This window comes from Panthera leo, chromosome B3 (genome assembly GCF_018350215.1).
Source record: "Panthera leo isolate Ple1 chromosome B3, P.leo_Ple1_pat1.1, whole genome shotgun sequence".
Classification (NCBI taxonomy): Eukaryota; Metazoa; Chordata; class Mammalia; order Carnivora; family Felidae; genus Panthera; species Panthera leo.
Window position 1 is genome coordinate 132,003,704 of NC_056684.1, and position 19,724 is coordinate 132,023,427.

The following is a 19,724-nucleotide window of genomic DNA, read 5'->3' on the forward strand; positions in this document are numbered from 1 at the left end:
CCACACTGCTCCTTTAGGTAACACAAACGCAACTGAACATCACTTCCTTTTTCCTTTATGGTTCTCCCTTTCTATTCATGATATTGGCAGTTTCATACAGAAAATACAGGAAAAAAAATTGGCTTTTGAAAAATTATTACTCTAGTAAATTAGAATTTGGCCATGTAGGTCTATTGGCCGGCGAAGGTCAGATGACCCTAAGCATCAATAGGTGCTTGGTCTTCTGATTGCTTTATCACTGTTATTTTTTTTTCTTCTGTAAAACAAAAATGAAATTCAGAAATGTTACAGAATCAGAGTATAAAAAAAAATGTACAAGTGTATAATGCTTCCCAGACACACCCGGAGACTCCCCCCCCACCCACATTTTCACCATGGCAGGTATAAGTAGTGAGTATGAATAACGAGCATGAAACTGGTTACTGAATCAGCTATGAGCTTCGACGGCCTCAACATACATACTCAAGAAATGCTTTACGTTTAAATAACTGAAATTGTGCTAAGTTTCATCTAAAAAAAAAAAAAAGAAGTGGGGGGGGAAGTTTGGGGAACTCAGGCCACAGTAATGAAGGGATGAAATACAATTTGTAGGTTTGATAGGCTCACCATATCGAAGTCTGTGCGAATCCAATATGGAGTATCAGTTATTTGCAAAAGGTAGGGAAGGCTGTTCTCAACTTTTGCAAACGAAATACAGTGGAAAAACACTGTTGAATATATCCCAAATAAATAGTCTTGATTTCAACGCTAACAAAACGAACAGGAAGGGTACTTGTGAGCGTATCACAGTAAGTCAGAAGTGATCTTTCACCTAGGTCTGATTTCAAAAGTACGACAGACAGCAAAATGCAGCACCATAGACACATCGGTTTTCGGCCACTAAAAGATGAATCGTTTTGAAAATCGTATTTTCCTTCCTTAATTTTTGGTCAGTGAAGCTAGCACTTGTTTGCTGAACTGTGGAAGAATTTCAAGGTCACACGCATTATTCATGATAAAGCAACCGAGCTGACGAGTCTGTGCTTAATTCAAGAATAACCAGTAGAAGAGAGAGAAAAAACAAGGACTTAACCACCTCCGGTGCTCTCTCAGAGGAAGAGGGGTTAACAGATGAATTCACAAAGGTAGGCGGGTCTATACAGAACACTGAATGCCATGTGTAAATCCTCATGAAACTCCAGAAACAGGAACACCACACGATGTGTATACTTTGATTTACACATTCCGTTACAAAGAAAAAAGACACCATTACAACTTTGTAACTGTGTTAACTACAATATAAACCAAAGTCCCGAGTTTGGAAGGTAACTAAAAGAGGGTTATCACTTAGGTTATATAGCAAAAGTGTTGATGTATATTATATATAGTAGTATAAATAATAAAAAAGTATTATTTAAATTAGATCACAGTGCTGCATTATGTGCATAACAGTGTTTGATATAGTATTGGAGGGCTGGGACCTAGGACACTAAGGATTTAACTGTCAACACTGGTAAGTCACAATCAAGAGGGGACACAGAGTTCAAATGTGTTCTTTTGGTGGCAAAACTCCTGAAGATGAAAGAAAAAATACTTCTCTACAGAAACATAAAAATAAATGGCAACATCTGGGCAGCTGTGATCCACCAGAAAGAAACGAGTCCCAAACCTGAATCAAGTTTAAAGGGAAAAGAGAAGTCACATTGAATTTGATCCGATCCCCTGTGGAAAACCCTCCCATGTAGGCCACTTGTACAGAACTCTGATTCCTCCTCCAAAAGCCCTTCAAGGAGAGGCCAAGAGCCCACACGCGGAGCGTGGGGTAATTGAAACGTGAGTTGGTAGCACTTGATGCTGTGCCCAGCGCGTCCGAGGACTGGGCTGGGCACAGAAGCCATCCGGACGGTTTTCACTCTACAGAGCCCACAGCCTCAAGTTGTCCCCGGGGCGGGAACGCCACTCAGTGCAAAGGCGGCTTCTAGAATTGCCCTGTGGTATAGTTACTGCCGCACCCAGCAAGGACCAGACTCGTCGAGCGCCTCTATGAGAAAAATCAGCTCTTGGGAAAAGCCTCCGACACATCCCTTCTTAAAAACTCAGCCCCAAGACTGAAACCTGCCACAGTCGTCTTGGCCATCTCAAACCACCACCTAAATGTGGGTTTGGTTCATTTTAGTTTCGAATAGACAGCTTCACCAAAGAACTCTTGAAACGTATATTGGTTAGAGAGGGAAGGGAAGTAGGAGCTTATGGTATATAATAAGGCTGGGAAAAATCTATGATGCAAACCCTTTCCACGTAGTACTAGATAAAGGTAAAAGACAATTATAGTAGCATAAAAATAACTGTCTATGTGTATATCATTTAAGGAAAAAGAGCTACAGTCTCTTTCTCTTAAATGTGTCCGAGGGCCAACAGCAAGTAATTGTAGATGTCGTGGTGCTGATGTGTTGATGGTTGTTTTCCAAAGCGTCTTTAAATATTGCTATAGTTCCCCGTCTCCCCCTCCCCCCTGCCCCATGTGAGTACGTGAGATACTGGAATGACACACGAAATGCCACTTCTCCCAGCAGGAGAAATGAAAGCAAAAACACCACACCCCTTGAACGGTGCCCAGGCGATCTGTCAGACTAATGAATACATATGCTAGTTTTGGAAGCTAAAGGAACACCTGACGTTTGGGAAGTAATTCCAAGACTAAAGTGAGTTACACTGGAGCAAAATATTCTTTCACAAATAGGCTTGTGCTTAAATTCTCTACTGCTCTTGGAGGAGGGAGTGAGAGAGGGTGCCTCCTGCCCCCTGGCGTGGCGAGGGACGTGGACAACCTCATTCTGCAATGACTTCACTACAGACGGCCACATACACGTCGATACTTTTTTTTTTTTTCCTCAACAGTCAAAATACAAAGTTAAACACAATTGAGCCATTGTTTTGGTTATGCATAATGTGTATGCCTCCAAAAACAGAAGAAAAATAGAAAAAAGTACCCTCACTAAAGTTTCCCCTGCAAGCCACCCAGCAGCCCCTACAGAGGTGCCGAGGGAGACTCAGGAAAATAACACTTAGAAAGCTGCCCGATGAGGTATTTATGCAAAGAGAGTGGTTCTGGAGTTAAGAACACACTTTTATAAGATAGTTATCTATTTCTCAAAGAGATCAGAAAAGTAAATCACACACATTGCATTTTCTTATTTTCTAAAAGAGGCCTTTGCTCCTTTAGAAAAATGAAGTGAGGGGAGACAGCCCACGGGGGGGGGGGGGGGGGGGGGGGGGGGGGGTGGTGGTTAACTGGAAGAAGTCCCCGCCAGAAACAGTCCTGGATGTCTGCCTCTGCCTTTCAGGAGGGAAGTCTAAATCTTATCCTGGGGGGTGGGGTGAGGGTAAGGGTCGGGGGGCGGGTGGGTGTCTCCTGGGTTCGGTCAGGTGACAACACAAATCCAAGTGTCGCTCAGGCTCCACGGCTAACACGGCTTTTGGGGCATCAGATATTTGGGGAGATGGAGGGAATAACACATCCTCTCCCCCATCCCCATCTAACCCGGAACAAATATGCTGGAAGTATTCCGGTTCAGGTACTGAACTCGACCTGTCACAGGGATGTAGACTTTTCTTTCCCCAGGTTCTCTTTTCGGCAACCCAGAGGAAGCAAGTCGCGGGGTACGCGCCAGATGCTTCCCTCTGTCCTGGCTGATGGAGCTCCTGACCGCGCCTGCTGCTGGCCGATGGGCTCTGCAGTGGCCCACGACTGTCCCATTTTTAAAGATCACCGTCTCCCCGGGCCCTCTCTCCCTCCCCCTCACCACCACGTCCTGAGCCACGATAGTGGGTGTTCCTGTTTATGTTTTGAAATTCCCCTCCACGTGGGTGGAAGATTTCAGAGATTTCTCGTTGCATCTCCCAAGGTAATTTCTTTTAGGCAAAGATAACAGGAGTTTCTGGTCTGCGTGACATCATCCGGTTGTCTAAATTCAGCCCTCACAATCTAGGCGGGCTTCATTCCAGGCTGGTTGGTGTGCACGGTACAGGTGGCCGGCCCCTCCTTCCCACTGTGAGATGGCATCACAGGAAAACTGTCTGGGGCTGGTCCTTCCAACACCCATGTCACTTTCTCCTTCACGCGTACCCTAACTCACACCCTCATCCAATAAGGCCCATTAGCGTGCTTCCCCTTCTTCTGGCGAATTTGCATAATTATTCACTGCCTTCTTTCTAGAACCAAATCCTGGTAATGGTTTTCTCAAGTCGGCGTCCTAGAAATTCTCGATTCTATCATACACACTCACTACTAAGTTTGCCCTCAAATTATTGCGTCATGGTAAACATGTACAGACAAAGAGAAAGGACACACTTTTCAACAGAGAATCAGGGGGTCGGGGGCTGAAGTGCAGACAAGGCAGTACAGAGCTCCACCATCCAGGCCCTACCAGAACACGAAGATATTTTCTATTGCAGAGTAAGATTCCCCAACAGTCAGAATTTGTCCCTGAAGAAGGTTAAACCTTAAACACCTGCTTCAAAAAACCAAAACAAAATAATTGGGGAGAAACAAAACAAAACAAAAACAACGGAAAAAAAATGAAAGAAAGAAAAAAAAAAGAAAACCGAAAGAAACTCTAAGCCTAAGGGCTTAAAAATTAGAGGCATAGCCTTTTCTCTATTTTCTATATTTATATGAAAATAATTCATGCTTCATGCTAAATACATTATTTACCTTACAAGAACTTTGTTATTTTTGAATAAAAAAAAGTTTGTGTTTTGTGATTTTTTTTTTGTTTTTTTTTGTTTTTCTTTTTTCAAAGGAATCCATGCATCGTGGATCAGAAATTTCTGCGGGCTACACTGGCTGAATGTGGAAATCATTGATTTTGCAAAGATGAATCCTGACTGGCATTAATTGCAAACTCCACTCTGAGGGCAGTACAGGAGTTTTTTTTGTTTTTGTTTTGCCGTGTTTTACTTTTGTTTGTCCGTCAATGTGCCTTTGATCTTTTAAAAACACACCGCAATACTAATGGCAGCTTGTGTAGCTTTTTTTTTTTTTCCCCCACTCGAATCAAATAGTTTTGACAGACAGAAAAAGATCTGTACCATTATTTTCTTCCTTGACAGCTATTGTAATTTCCTGGACTTGATTTTCACTTGGGCAGTTAAGAAGAGCTCGTTTTCTGCATCAGTTCTCTCTCTCATATTTGTGTGTGTGTGTGTGTGTGTGTGTGTGTGCGCGCGCGTGCACGTGTGTGTGCACATGTGTGTATAGGTGTGTGTGCAGGGCCAACCTCAGGCTTATGGCTTGTGGAACATTCTCTTAATACAGAACAAAATTCAAAGATTAGCAACATCACTAAAAATTGACCCACTCTCTCATTAGTCACTGACACCTGGTACGAACGAGTGGTTCAGTGTCCACCTCCTAACATGCTACTAGGCTCCACAGCGAAGAAGCACAAAGGACTGGAGACCGTCCCCCACTCTGTCCACCCATCCCTGCACACTTCATGGCCACGCCAAGGCTTTTCCTGGCACAATTTGATGCCCGGCGCTATAAGCCTGGACCTGCTTCCAGGGGACCAGGACTCTTCCTTCTCCCCAGTTGCCTTATATGCATTCACTCAGCGAACCCAGCTGGGTGGACATCCTGACCTTTTAAACCTAAGGGTTGGGCCTGATCGATGGTTACTTTGCACACGTGCCTTCTAGGTGCCGAATGTGTGTTCCCGTGGCATGATCGTTGGCATCCCTGCGGATTCAGCCACGTGTTTCTGACAAAGCTGGAGGAAGCAATGGTAATTTTGGCTTTTTCGTTGTTTTTTTTTTTTAGTTTTTTGTTTTTTTTTTGTTTTTGTCTTCAGATAATGAAAAGCTTTTGTAAAACAGCTGAGTGTCAATATGAGTTCTATGGCTTCAATCTCCTTTAAAAATAAAATTCTTAAGGGTCCAAAACAAAGGAGGGGCAAATTAAAAAAAAAAAAAAAAAAAAAAAGGAAAGAAAAGAAAAGAAAACCAAACCAAAAAAAAAAAAAAAAGATAAGAAAAAAGTAATAAATTGCTGATATTGCCACAAATCATTAGAAATCTCCTGACATGCTAAAACCAAATGGCCGAAAGTTCAAAACAAATCAGTGACTTGTTTTTAATTTTTCGTGGTTTCCTTTTGCTCTTTCTGCCCCTTTGCCGTCCGATTGGTGATGTTATTCAAACAGGACCGAATCCCTGCCAAGTGCAGGAGCGAGCCCGCCGCCTCTTTCATCTCCTCGTCGTCGCTCTCGGGGGGCTTCTCCGTGCGTCTCTTTTTGAGGGGCAGCGTGTCGCTGGGGACCTTCCTGGCCTTGGCCAAGTGCTGGCGCTTCTTGTGCAGGGCCGCGTAGCCGCTGTCCCCCAGGGCGTCCTTGGCCTCCTTCGGGCTGTGTTTCCGGTCGTCCTCCTCCGTTTCGCTGTGGCTCTCGTGGCTCTGGAAGCTGCCCTCGCTGCCCTCGCTGCCCTCCTGGCTCCCCTTGGTGGCGAACTCGTAGTGGTCGTCGGCCGAGGAGGAAGAGACCGAGTCGCTGGCCGGCGACGTGCTCCTGGCGGTGGAGGACTTGGCGCTGCTGTAGTTGTGGTCCTCCTTGGGGTCCCCGCTGACCACCGGGGAGCCGCACGACGGCTCGCTCTCAGTCCGCAGCCGGCAGGCGCTGAGGCCGTTCCTGCGGACGGGGCGGCGGGGAGGGGGGTGGGGGGGGGGTCACAGAGAGGACACAGGTTAGCGGCAGCGTCTGCGCATGCTCGCGCATGCGCACCCAACCCGCCCGCCGCCCAACCTCTGGTGCTCCGCCCGCCTGCGGGCCACAGGCTGCCCTGCTTCGCAGAGCGGGTCCGAGTCCTGCCCGCCCCCACCCCCACCCCGGCCTCCCGGCTCATCCCATCGCCCGCTTTTTCACTCCGTGGGCGCACAGACGTCAAAACAACACTCTCCTATTAAACCATCAAAATCAAGCTGTGCTTGGGTTCGCACACCTGCTAACACCGTGGAGTAGGCACCGCCAGGCGATGCTGGCTGGGTACTTCAGGGACACGAGCCCGCGCTCTTCCGGAGCTGCGACACGAGGGGCCTTTTGTCAGGAGACTGAGCCCAGTGTTCAGCCGAAAGAGATAACCTGCCACGTGGTGACAGCTATTCACTCGCGCTTGCCCTGCCTCGTTCATTCTGTAAATATTCACTGAACACCTAATATGAATGCACGGCCTTAGGGAGGGTCCTGGGGAGGCATCCGCGGCGGAATCAGATACAGACACTGTCACAAAGATGCTCAGAGTCGAACAGAGAAGCAAGTCGTGGTTACATCACCGGTGAGAGAGAGGGCACTAAGCTACCACCTAACTACGCTTACCACCTGCCAGGCGCCACGTGCCGTCCGCAGGGATGGTTGCACTGAACTCTGTGACGTGGACAGGAGCATCCCTGTTTTACCGATGCTGGAAGAAGGGTCTGGAAAGCCACACAACTCAGAAGTAGCAGAGCTGGATTAGGACCAAAGTCTGATTCTCAAGATGGGCTCCTGATGCAATCTGACGGACTCTCGCTGTTCTTCTGATTTCCCTATAACTAGGTCCCTTCTGTACACTCCCATCAGGACCCGACAGCACTCACCACACCTGATTATTGTGTGGTGGGTGTCTTTATGTCTGAATGATGACCTGAATTGTCTCGTGCTTCATGCTGGCAAGGGGAAGAGTGACTGCACCCACTTCACTGTGGGGCTGAGGACGGGAGAGAACGCCCCCATCTGTCTGGACCAGTGCCTGGTCTAAGGGTGAGGACGGTGATGTTCATTCCTGCTTAGGCCACACATTCCCAAAGGTGGGCACCCATTCTGCGTGGACGGTAGCTGTATTTTTGCCAGTGTCCAGCACACAGGTGTTCAGAAGAGGCAGTGCGGTGGTCAGAGATGAACACGCACAGGAGAGAAGGGTTACTTCGAGCTGGAGGGGATAGACAGAGGACAAGGAAAAGGTCTGTGGAAGATATGGTGTCTGACTTTGGACGTGAAGGCTAAAGGTTTGGGCAGGGAGGAGAGATGTTCTATTGTACCATGCTGGCCCCGTCTCCTGTAAGCGTGTCCACCTGATGATAAGCTTCTAGGAGACCTGGGGAACATGAGGGCACTTTTTTTTCTTTGCTAACACATCCCCAACTGTAGGCACTCCTTTTGTGTTCCCTTCACAGAGAGCACTTCCCACCGTCTTTATGAGCTGTGCGATGCCTTGTTCCATGTCTGTGCTTCCCATGAGAGTGTTAGCTCCACAAGACAGGGCCCAGTCACGTTCTGTCCCCCAGTGGCTAGCATGTGCCAGGTGCAGAGTGCCTGCACACAAGATAACACTGAGCAAGTGTAGGAGCAGAAGGAATTGTGTGGCTGAGAGAATGAAGTGTGGGAAGATGACTGTGGGTCTCCACCAACACGTCTTACTGGACAATCCCTGTACATATGGCACCTGCAGAAAGGCTATGGGGTTAGAACAATAAGAGTCGGTCACGAGCTGTTACCCTTTCTTTCCTGGCATCCCTGTGGGCCTTCAGGCTCAATGAGACCCTGGTTGCAGCCCAGAGAGAAAGTAAAAGGGGAGTAGAGTCCTTTGTGTAGCAGGGAGTGAAGCCAGGGAGTCTCTCCTCCTTCTGGTGTTCCAGAGGCCCGAGGTTCTCTGCTAAATTTAAGCTGGTGGTTGAAAATCCGACTGTAATATGCACCAGCAAAACGTCCGAGGGCCATTACCCAAATTCAGTCATTGCTACATGCCTTGAGATCATCAGGGTCAACCCCAACAATGACATTGCTGCACAATGACAATTCATTTGCACAGTGAAGTCCTAGCAGTCTCCAGAAGGGCCCCAGATTGTGTCCTGCATTCTGCGATCGCAGATCTATGACCCCCTCCACCCAGTCCTTCCAGAAAGAGCCTGGCTTTCCTGCAGGCTTCTGTTCACATCCTGGCACTGCTTATTAGTGACTTCCAGTGGGCTCCATGTCTCCCTTACAGGGCAGGGTGATGACATGAGAAGTTCTCAGCACAGAGGATGGTTCTCAGTGGTGCCTGAGAATTCTGGCTTGGTTTCCCCTGTTGCTGTCAGACAGTTCACCCCTGCTTTCTGTTGCTGGGACATGCTTACCTGAGCACTCTTGTTTTCTTTCTACTATGGGTCAGGAGGCTGATGGGGACACAGCATAAAGTAAGAGGAAAGAGGCCCCGAGAGAGAAATTCCTCACGGGCTTGCCTGTAAATGCAGCCCCTGAGCTTTGGGCAATGGCCTCTGCGATATCTATTTTCTGCACACTCCCCGTTTCTTGGCTCTGTCTTGGGTGCATAAAAGTGGCTAGGAAAAGATTACTTTGAGGTGTTTCCAAATATGAAACTCTATAAATGTAACTAATTGCACAGGTAGCTATTAATAGCTATTAAACAAATGAAACTGAAAGTCTCGGATAATGGTTCTCTTGATCTTTGTTGTTGCAGGTAACTGCTGTAAAATCCAAAATAATTAGTCCACTGAACTAGCAGAAAACAGTCTCAGAGTGAACCCGGCGACACTTGGAGGAGTAAACGGGGCTATGGTTGGCTTTCCGAAAATCAGTTTAGTTCTGAATCCTTATTTTTTAACAACATGAGGCTTATCATTCACTTCACTACCACAGTTAAGCAAAACAGGATACCTCTGAGCATATATGGCGAAAGAGAGAAGGGGAGAGAATCATGGGAGCAAATGAGTATGAAATAAGGTAAGTGTTGTCAAAGCTAATTCTTAGTGAATCTAGGTGAAAGGCATATGGTGTTCGTTGTGCTTTTCTTTCTCCTTTTCCACAGGTTAAGAAATTTTTTTTTAATAAAAAGTTTGGAGTAGGGAGTAGGAGATGTATACCAGAGTGACAGCACTGATAGAACATTCTAGTTCCAGACAAGCGGAAAGGTTCTGGGCCTGAGAACTTCTCTTTCTTAAAGGAGATAAGCACATATGAAAGAAGTACTAAGGACACACTACCATCAAATGGAGAAGAGAAGAGAAAATCACTTCTGCAGCCCATGAAGTGAGTGTTATATAGGGCAAGGTCTCTGGTACTGCCTGGAACCACACACTGCATGCCAACAGTGATTCCATAGACCACGTGCCACGATACTGGCCTGGCTCAGCCGTTCCACAGATAAACAAACAGAAACTAAAGAAGTGTCCCATGACTTGTCCAAGGTGCCTCGGCCAGTTCTCAAAGACCGCTCAAGCAGGAATTTGAAATGTCTTTAGGTCTCTCTCGAGAAAGGAAGTTTACTGATAGGAAACCAATACGCCCACTGACCATATTTCTGGATAAAAACAGGTATGCAGATGTGACTTCAGGGAGCAGGAATTAAAATATAAATGCATCTCTCTCCCTGACACTGTAGCATGGGTGCAGAATCCATAAATTCCACACCAACTCAGCAGGAAGCGACAAGCTCCTTCAATGATTAATAACTTGATGCCATGCTGTTTATGGCGGCACAAGCCAGCCGCACCGACTTGATGTCAAACGCCTCGTCCTGCAGGGGCTGTCATCATAGGACACCACATACTTAAAAGAAGGAACCAGTCATCCTGAACTCGTTGGAAGGTAAATTTCTAACCACCTCTTCAAAACTCATTCATTAGAACGAACACGTGATACATCTGAAATGCCCGCCATTTTTCAGACTTCTCTGAATTTAGGTGTGACACCATTTTCAATGATCATGTTAGCATAAATTAAAGCCATTTGATTTTACTAGACCTCGATAAAACCGTGTGTTATTAATCTCAAAAACTTGGTATTCATTCTCTGGTCAAATCAATAGGAAATATCGAACATAAAAGGTGAGAAATCACATTAGTTCAGGCCGAGAATGAACAACGCTTGCGACTAACAAGTCAAACTACAGCTTCTGATGGGACACGGCCATCTTGTATCTTCTCTATTGGTTCATTATTGGTCCCGCTACAGTAGAACTCTATGTAACACCTCCACCTTTCACCTGTGCACAAGGTTCTCTCTGGAGCTGACGGCTTTAAATCTAGAGACTATCATTTGGGGTGCAGTTGTCTGCCCAAGGGGTTGACTTGAGAACTCTTGACTTTGGCCAAGCATGCAATTAATGGGATTCTTCGGCAGTGCTGGAGCTAGTGCAGTTCTTTGGTCTAAAACCGACCACAGGTAGAAAGACATGGACGAGAAGAGATGGCCAGGGAGTTCCACTTCCAGCTGGGTGGCAGAGAAGACATCTAGAAGACACTCTTCTGACTACCCCAGAAAAGATTCTGGATGAAATACAGCAACATAGTTTTTAAGTCATGGCTGGCTTTGCTGGAAAATAAGGGAATCTTAGAAACCCAGGCAAACACACTTGTACCAAAAGAACGTCACACACAAACAAAAGGTTAAAAAATAAGGACAAAATCAGAAACAGGAGCAGTAGGTGAGCAAGAAAGCCAGGGTTTCTCTGGAGTAAAAGCCTACTGTAGCCCTGGGACAAGAGCCCAAATTTATAGTGATGGAGAGAGAGAAAGCCAAAGAAGATTGATTTTGGCAGCTCCACAGTTAACTGTGGCTCCTCGAAGGGGATTAAAGTGGCCTCAGGTGTACTGATCCCTAGGCTCCCAGCACAAGTTTGAAAGCAAATCCTCTCTTGAAGAATGCAATCTGAATTTAAGCCACCAGGATTCCCACATACTAAGGTTAATCCAATATTCAAGGAGAAAGCTCAGAACCTAAAATCACCAAACATACCAGCGAGCAGGCCACTGGGAATGCATAAATGTAAAAATGTCAAATGTAAAAAGCTAAGACCTCTGAATGATGATACCTTCAATGAGGTCCTAGACCAAAGTAACTGCCCCTCAGAGGCAGGCAATGGGGATGAAAGCCAGGCTTAACTCTCAGTTCCAGATGGCATGAGAAACAAGAAAAGCCTCCCGAGATTTTTTTAACCACAAGCCTTGAGTCTTGTGGGGATGAGGCCAGAATTCTACTATGTAGACCCAAAGACCTTAGGCTAAATTTAAAGTGCCCAATGGTGCCTACTGGAAGAAAATACAAACCCTTTCTGGAAGAACATACTTTAAGCTCAGGCCACAAAGAATTCCATGGATAAGACTTCAGGGACCAGAGGTTAATAATAATAAAAAAAATAAATAAACACAAAAGAAACAGCCACTATAAGCCAGAGACAACAGAAAAAACAACTATACAGTATGAACTGCAAAGCTGGCAAATATTGAAATAAGTAGGTACATGATGTCAAGAATGAGTACAGAAATAAAACAGGGAATTGAAATATACTAGATCTAGGAAGAATAGATTATGAAATCGAAGCAGACAGATTTTGGAAAGCATCAAGAGTTGCAAGAGATGAAAAAATATAATCCCTGAAATAAACCTCAATGAAGCTGAAAGAGAAAAAGTTAGTAAAAAAGAGCAGTGAACTGGAAGATGGATTTAAAGATACTATACACAGTGCAGCAGAGATGAAGAGATAGAAATATGGAAGATTGGGCATGATGTAATACAAAAGAAGATCCAACATAAATCCACGTGGAGTTCCAGAATGAAAGAGACAATGGGGAAGACCCAATACCTGAACAGAAAGTGGCTGAGAATTCTCTTGTTTTGATGAAAGGTACCAACCAATCTTCAGATTTAACCAACAAATCCCATGGACGACAAAAAGAAATACATATCTGGACACATCATAGTCAAACTGTAGACATTAAAAAAAAAAAAAGAGAAGATGTAAAAGTAGCAGAAAGAAAACACATCACCTAAAGAAGAATATCGGTTAAGATAAAATGAGGGAGGTAGATCAAAGTGGAAACATATTCTCGAGGTGAGAGAGGAACGGAAGAAGCATCAAATGCTATCTTCTAAGAATGAAGGCAAAACAAATATGTTTTCAGACAAAAAATTGTCAAGGCTTTAACTAAAAGCAGATTGTCACGGTAAGGACTTTCTTAAGAATGTATTTCAGGAAACAAGGAAAATTTTCCAAAAAGAAAGGTCCGAGATGTGAGAAGAAATGATAAGCAGAGAAAATGTAGTCAACTATTGACTGAACAACACAATAAAAAAAACCAAAATGAAATAGAACCACAGTATTGGACAAGTGTAGCACATCATCTGGGAGGTAGGCAATAGCAGCTGAAGTATTCCAAGGGCCTTGTATTGATCAGGAGTTTAAAAGTATTGATTAACTTTAAACATTTTAAAATATTCATGTTATAAGTTCTAGGATCAACATTAAAAGAAGAGAAACAAAATGTATAACTTTTAAACCATTAGAAGGAAAAAAGGGGGGAGTGGGAGCTTTTGATCGATTTAAAATAATACAAGAAAGGAAAAAGAATCAGGAAAAAAACCAGGACAAACAAGTGCAGAATAAAATGGTAGAAATAAACCCAAATATGTTATTAAAAAGGGACTAAAAACCTTCAGTAAGAGGTAAAGATCATTAACACAGATTTGTTTTTTAAAAGCTGTTTCCAAGAGAAAAACCTAAAACACAAAGACAAGCAAAGGTTAAAAGTAAAAGGATGGAAAACGCTGTATCATGCCATGCTGGTACAGCTATATTATAACCAGAGAAGACAGATTTTTAAGGCAAAAATCATTACTACGGATAAAGAGAGTTATTAAATATTCATAAAGGTTCAATTCACCAGGAAGCTACATCAGTTCTAAACATGGATTCCTCCATGCAGATAGCTTCAAAATACCTACAGCCCAAACTGAAAGAGCTACAAGGAGAAACGGTCAAATCTACATTGTAATGGGAGATTTTAATACATCATTCTCAGTATTCAATTGACCAAGCATGCCTTCCCTCCCTCCCTTTCCCTCTCCACCCCCCCTGCCCCCACACGGTTAGCATGCAGATTTGATCTAATAGACATACAGAACATGTGTTAGTAATGAAGAAGGCTTATCATTTTGAAGCACACATAGAATATTTATAAAGACTGATAAATGCTAGACTATACAGCAAGTCTCCACAAATTTCCAGTATCTTCCAGATCAACTCTCTGGCCACAATGACTTAGAGTTAGTAATCAGTGTTGAAGGGGTAACTAAAAACAAAAATAAGAAACCACTGCCTTCTCCTGGGTTTGAAAATTTAAAAACACACTTCCAAAAGCATCTGTGGGTCAAAGACATTAAAATGGACATAGAAAGTACTCTGCGCTGTTAATAATGAAAATAAAGGTATCAAAATTTATGGGATGTAATGAGGCAGTAATTTCAAGGAAATTATAACCTTGAACTTTTATAGAAAAAGAAGAAAAGTTTAAAATGAAGGTAACTAATCCAGGCAAAGAAAAAGAGAATTTAAAAAAGGAAACTATAAATGAAAACAAAAATAAAATAAATGAACACCCCCACCCCCAAAACCCAAAAGTTGATTCTTTGAGAGGAAAAACAAAAAGCTATGGCAAGATTAAGCAAACAGAGTGATGTTAAAATGAAATAAGAATGAAAAAGGGACATAACTGCAAAGGTATTTTGAAAGATGACAGATACATTATGAGTAACTTTATGCCAATATTTTTGAAAGCTTAGGTGAAATAGACAAATTCCTACAGTTACCAACATGAACTCAGAAAGAAATTAAAAATAAGCCATACTATCCCCGCAGTATTTCCTCTCTCCCTCCTACCGCAGAGCATAATCTAATCCTGAGTTTCAGAGTTGCCTTCAAAGACCATGATTTCAGAAGGTATAAGCTGACAGGTGCTTGGTCTTTAAAAACAAAACAAAATACAGTATAAAGAAGACCTGTGGCAGGTGCAGCATTGGGAATACAGTCAATGATATTTTAATAGTGTTGCATGGTGACAGATGGTAGCCACACCTGTCACGAACACAGCAAAATATACAGACTTGTCCAATCACTATGCTGTACATCTGCAACTAATGGAAGATTGTGTGTCAACTATACTTCCTTAAAAAAAAAAAAAAAAAAAAGACCAGTGGCAAATCTTCCCTCAAGTTGTATAGCTAGACCACACCCTATCTTAACACTGAAGGCTCTCGGCTTCCTGAACTCCTGTTACAAACATCTTCTCAAGGGGAAAGACAAAGTTAGATGACCAGGAGCAGACCTTAGGCTGCGAGAGTTTTCCTGATGATTGTATTCTGACAGGACCTTAAGTATTAATGTTTGTATTACAGTAAGAGTATTAATTTCTGACTTGCTTCATGTTCCACAGGAATTGCAGCTTTCACTTGAGGTCCAAATGCAATTAAGCAGTCTCAGACGGTGATTAGATGGAACTTCTTATAAATTAAAACTTGCTCTCGTTCGGATAACCACCATCATTCCTTAAAACCAATGGCCATTCTTCTTGGCATAATAAGCTCAATGCAAGCCTTTTCCTGGGACTTAGGGCAAAGCTTCAGGTGCTCAAAAAGGAGACCTGGGAAGGTCTATGGGGGGCAGGCTAGATGAATCCAAGAGGCTCCCCACATTACTAATTTTATTTTTTTCCAATTGGATTTATTGTGGTAAAATATACAAACATGAAAAATTTACCATCTTAACCACTTTTCATTGTACAGTTCAGTAGTATTAAATACATTCATAATATTGTGCAACCATCACCACCATCCAACCTTGGGATTCTTCATCTTACACAACTGCAACTCTGGCCCCAATAAATACTAATTCTCCATTCCTTCCCTCCCTGGGCCATTGGCAACCACCTCTCTATTTCCTCTCTCTATGATTTTGACCACTCTAAATACCTTGTATGTGTAGAATCATACAGTATTCGTCTTTTTGTGACTGGGTTATTTCACTTAATGTAACGTCCTCAAGGTTTATTCATATTGTGGCACGTGTCAGAATGCCCTTCATTTTAAGGCTGAGTGATATTCCATTGTGTGTATACGCCACATGTTGCTTATTCATTTATCTGTTGACGGACACTTGGGATGCTTATACACTTCAGCTACTGTGAATAGTGCTGCTATGAATGTGGATGAACAAATATCCCTTCGAGACCTTGCTTTTGGTTCTTTTTGGTACATGCTCAGAAGGATTGCTGGGTCATATGGTAACTCTATTTTTAATTTTTTGAGGAACTGCCATAGTGTTTTCTACAACAGCTCCACCATTTTACATCCCTACCAATAGTGTACAGGGATTCCAAGTTTTCCATATTTTCATCAACACTCATTGTTTTCTAGGAGTCATCCTAATGGGCTTGAGGTGGCATCTCACAGTTTTGATTTGCGTTTCCCTAATGATTATTGATGCTGAGCAGCTTTTCATGCGTTTTGGCCATTTGTATATCTTCTTGGGAGAGATGACTATTTAAGTCCTTTGCCCATTTCTGAATTGGTTTGCTTGTTTCTCCATGTTATTTATCAAACACCTACTTAACGCACACCCTGTGTCAGTAACATAACTGTGTTACCCTAATAACCCGTAAGACTGGTTTTCTCATGAGAAGCCCAGGCCTGTCCAACATCATGCAACCACAGGATAAGGACCCAAGAAACTTGGCTCCTGAGTTCTCATATGTGATTTCTGGGCTCTGTTGCCTTCTGAAGGACTCCTACCCGCCGCCCCCCCATCCGTTTTTCCCAGTCCTCTTTGGTAAGCCTTGGACATTTAATGGGTCAAAAAAGAGCCGTAAGGGTTGAAGGCAAGGTGGCCCAGATCCCAGAGAGTTGCTATGGGCCCTACCTGGGAGGCAGCCCAGAGTGCTATAAATGTAGGAAACTTGAGGCTCCTGTTTCCCAAGAGGGCCAGAAACAGTTCTTCTAGGGCTATAATCGTTTGTTCCATTCAATGTATTCTCTGCAAGGAATTTCACTGGGAACACAGAAGACACAGCCATAAAACTAAGACGTGTGAGCAGTTATTTTGAGGATAATGTGTCTTGAGGACTCTACGCCCAGGCAAATTTAAAAATAAGCAGGTTTCCAACAACTAAGGATGGGCCAATCTCTGAGGTTATTGAGTAAAGAGTCAACACTGTAAAGTCAATTACACTATTGACAGATACTCTTACAAGGAGATTTCACATCATAATTATATGCAAAGGAACCCAGCAAATACAAGCTGTGTAATGATCAGCTAATAAAAGTAACACTTCATCTATGTCAATAACAGTTTCCGAGTTAAGACAAACAAACATGGCCTTTGCCACTCAGTGGTGGAAAAAAAAATCCCTGAAAGACAAATATTTTCGCTTAAGGAGAAGTCGCTTAGACTCACACAGAAAACCTGTCACACAAAGCAGAGTCGGAAATTGGTCTTTAGTGGGTGAGTCTCTGGCCCTCCCTCCATCCCTGGCTGAACTGATGGGGGCAGTGACATAAACTCTGAACACCCCCAGGATCCCTTGGTCACTGTCGTGGGGTCTGGCAGACACCTGCTATTGTTTTAGTCTCCTGTGGGCTGTTTGCCTTTTAACCTTAGCTGAATTCAGGTTCGGCTGACACATGGTCAAATTAAAAAAAAAAAAATTACAGTGAATGTGAAAGAGCAAAACAAGATCCGCCCCCCACTCCCACCCCAGAAAACTTATTAGTGGGTTTTAGATAGACACTGATTCTGCAGATACCTCCGTGGCTGTGTTTATGTTTATTCTTTCTGGAAGCATCTCAGTGCCTATTATTTGCCAGGCATTTGGGACATAAAGAAGGCAAAGTATTATAAGCAAGGGTCCTTGACCTTACAGAGAGCACACAACACTCCTCTCCCCCCTTCATTTCTCCTAACACTGAAGTGGAACAATGCATTGGTAACGCACAATGGTTTTCTTTATTGGTCATCTCTTCTTTATGGTAACCTGTCTAGTTTTTGCAAACAGCAGTGGCACATTTATTGACAACTTCTCTGATGCTCAGGAAGGTCCTGAGACCTTGCGTGCTTTCATAGTGGACAGACATGTTGTGCCATTTTGCAGCTACTCTCACTCAGCCTCAAACGCACCCTTTTACAGTGTTTCAAAGGCTGGGGCTGGGGCTGGGCTGTTCAAGCCACACGTCTGCTGCACCACCTGGCTTCACATTAGGCTTGGAGAACAGGAGTTGCCACTGAGGGACTGGGAAGGGGGTGGAGGAAGAAAGGACACGCTCCTTCTTGCGTGTGTCCTGTTCACTTGTAGTGGCAGTCCGTTCCTGTAGTAGCTGCTGAATCCAGCTGTGGTCCTCCTAATGCTTACAGAACCAACTTCTTCATGTTCCCTTAGAGGACGTGCGCCAGCAGGAGATCCCGAGATCTCCTAACATCCCTCTGGTCCTTCCATAGGTCCCTCCTCTGAGATCAGAGCCTCTAGCCCAAGCTGAGGGGTACCCCTCGGAGGTCCAGATCTCCGACCCCAGCTCCTCTTCTGAGGTCTGAGCCCCACTCCCATGGGGCAACCATCCCAACCTCTTCCCTTTCTCCTCTTTAGCCCGAGGGGATGCGGCTCCTTCCAGTGACTACCTTCTCCAGGACACCTGGAGATCTCTTTTCACCCTTCCAGTTATCTGGTTAATAACTTCCTATCTGGTTAATGGTTCTTAACATGAAAGTCTCCCTGACTGAATACCTAGTGTTATCGCTGTCTCCTGACTGCACCTGAAACCTGTTTTGTGGTCTTTTACTGTGGAAAAGCCAAAGTGAGGTGCTCGTTGGACTGGATAAGTGGCAGCTCTCTAACCAGAGACAAGACTTCATTGTTTTGCTGTGGTGTTTTGTTATCTTCTAACCAGAACATAACTAGAACACCAACAACAAAAAAAATCAGCATTTTAAATAATGCCTCTTGGGAGTACTAATCAGTAAAATGTATGATAACATACACCACGAGGGTAATAATTAAAATTAGGGGGTGGCTCCTGCTGAAGGCCAACTTGGTCTCATGTCTCTCCCCCCCCCATGCGCCTGGCTCTTCTGTGCCCTTCTACGAGGAATGGCTGGAGCCACATCCAGATCCACGTGGCAGGCGCCGAAAGACTGCTCAAGACAACAAACTGAAATCTACACTTAGAATATGCTAATGAACATAGATTGTTGTTCCACATGCAAACAGTCTACGGTCTCAAAGTCCTGTCAACCAAAAAGGTAAGCCAGGAGGTGAGGCAGAAAAGATGTTAAGTAAGAAAAGAAAATGGAATGTGTTTCTCTCATAATGTGAGGCAAAGGTGCTGATACTTTGGCTGCATGGAAAAGGCTTATCATTTAAGAACTCAAGAATTATTGACCTACAGATAACCAAGAAAGATCCTAGAGAAGTATAAGAGAGGGCCTTCCATATATTTTTGGAAAGTATCACCATGTTGGGCTAGCAGAAATGATAAGTGGTTTTCTAACTTTATTCTTCTTCTTCTTCTTTTTTTTTTTTTAACGTTTATTTATTTTTGAGACAGAGAGAGACAGAGCGTGAACAGGGGAGGGGCAGAGAGAGAGGGAGACACAGAATCTGAAACAGGCTCCAGGCTCTGAGCTGTCAGCACAGAGCCTGACGCGGGGCTCGAACTCACAGACCGTGAGATCATGACCTGAGCCGAAGTCGGACACTTAACCGACTCAGCCACCCAGGCGCCCCTATTATTATTATTCTAATTCCAACCAAATTCCTTCCTTATCAGGTCCTAGACACCAGCGTCTGCCCTGAAGACTGAGGGACTTCCATCTTGGCAAGACAAGGCTGGTTTGCCAGAAGAGTGAGTGGGAAAGCACCATGCGGTTGTTTCACACGAGTGAGCTCGACGTTGTGC

At 44.1% G+C, this 19,724-nt stretch overlaps 1 protein-coding gene across 10 annotated transcripts in view; it reads right to left on the reverse strand.

Moving 5' to 3' along the window:
- Positions 1-5,988: 5,988 nt before the first annotated feature.
- FOXN3 (forkhead box N3) overlaps positions 5,989-19,724 on the reverse strand; it is a 391,024-nt gene continuing 377,288 nt past the window's right edge. For all 10 annotated transcript variants that reach the window (XM_042944039.1, XM_042944040.1, XM_042944038.1 and 7 more), the window contains one exon: positions 5,989-6,662. In XM_042944039.1, the coding sequence (XP_042799973.1) occupies positions 6,113-6,662 (550 nt within the window). In that variant the 3' untranslated portion in view covers positions 5,989-6,112. The remainder of the gene's footprint in view (positions 6,663-19,724) is intronic.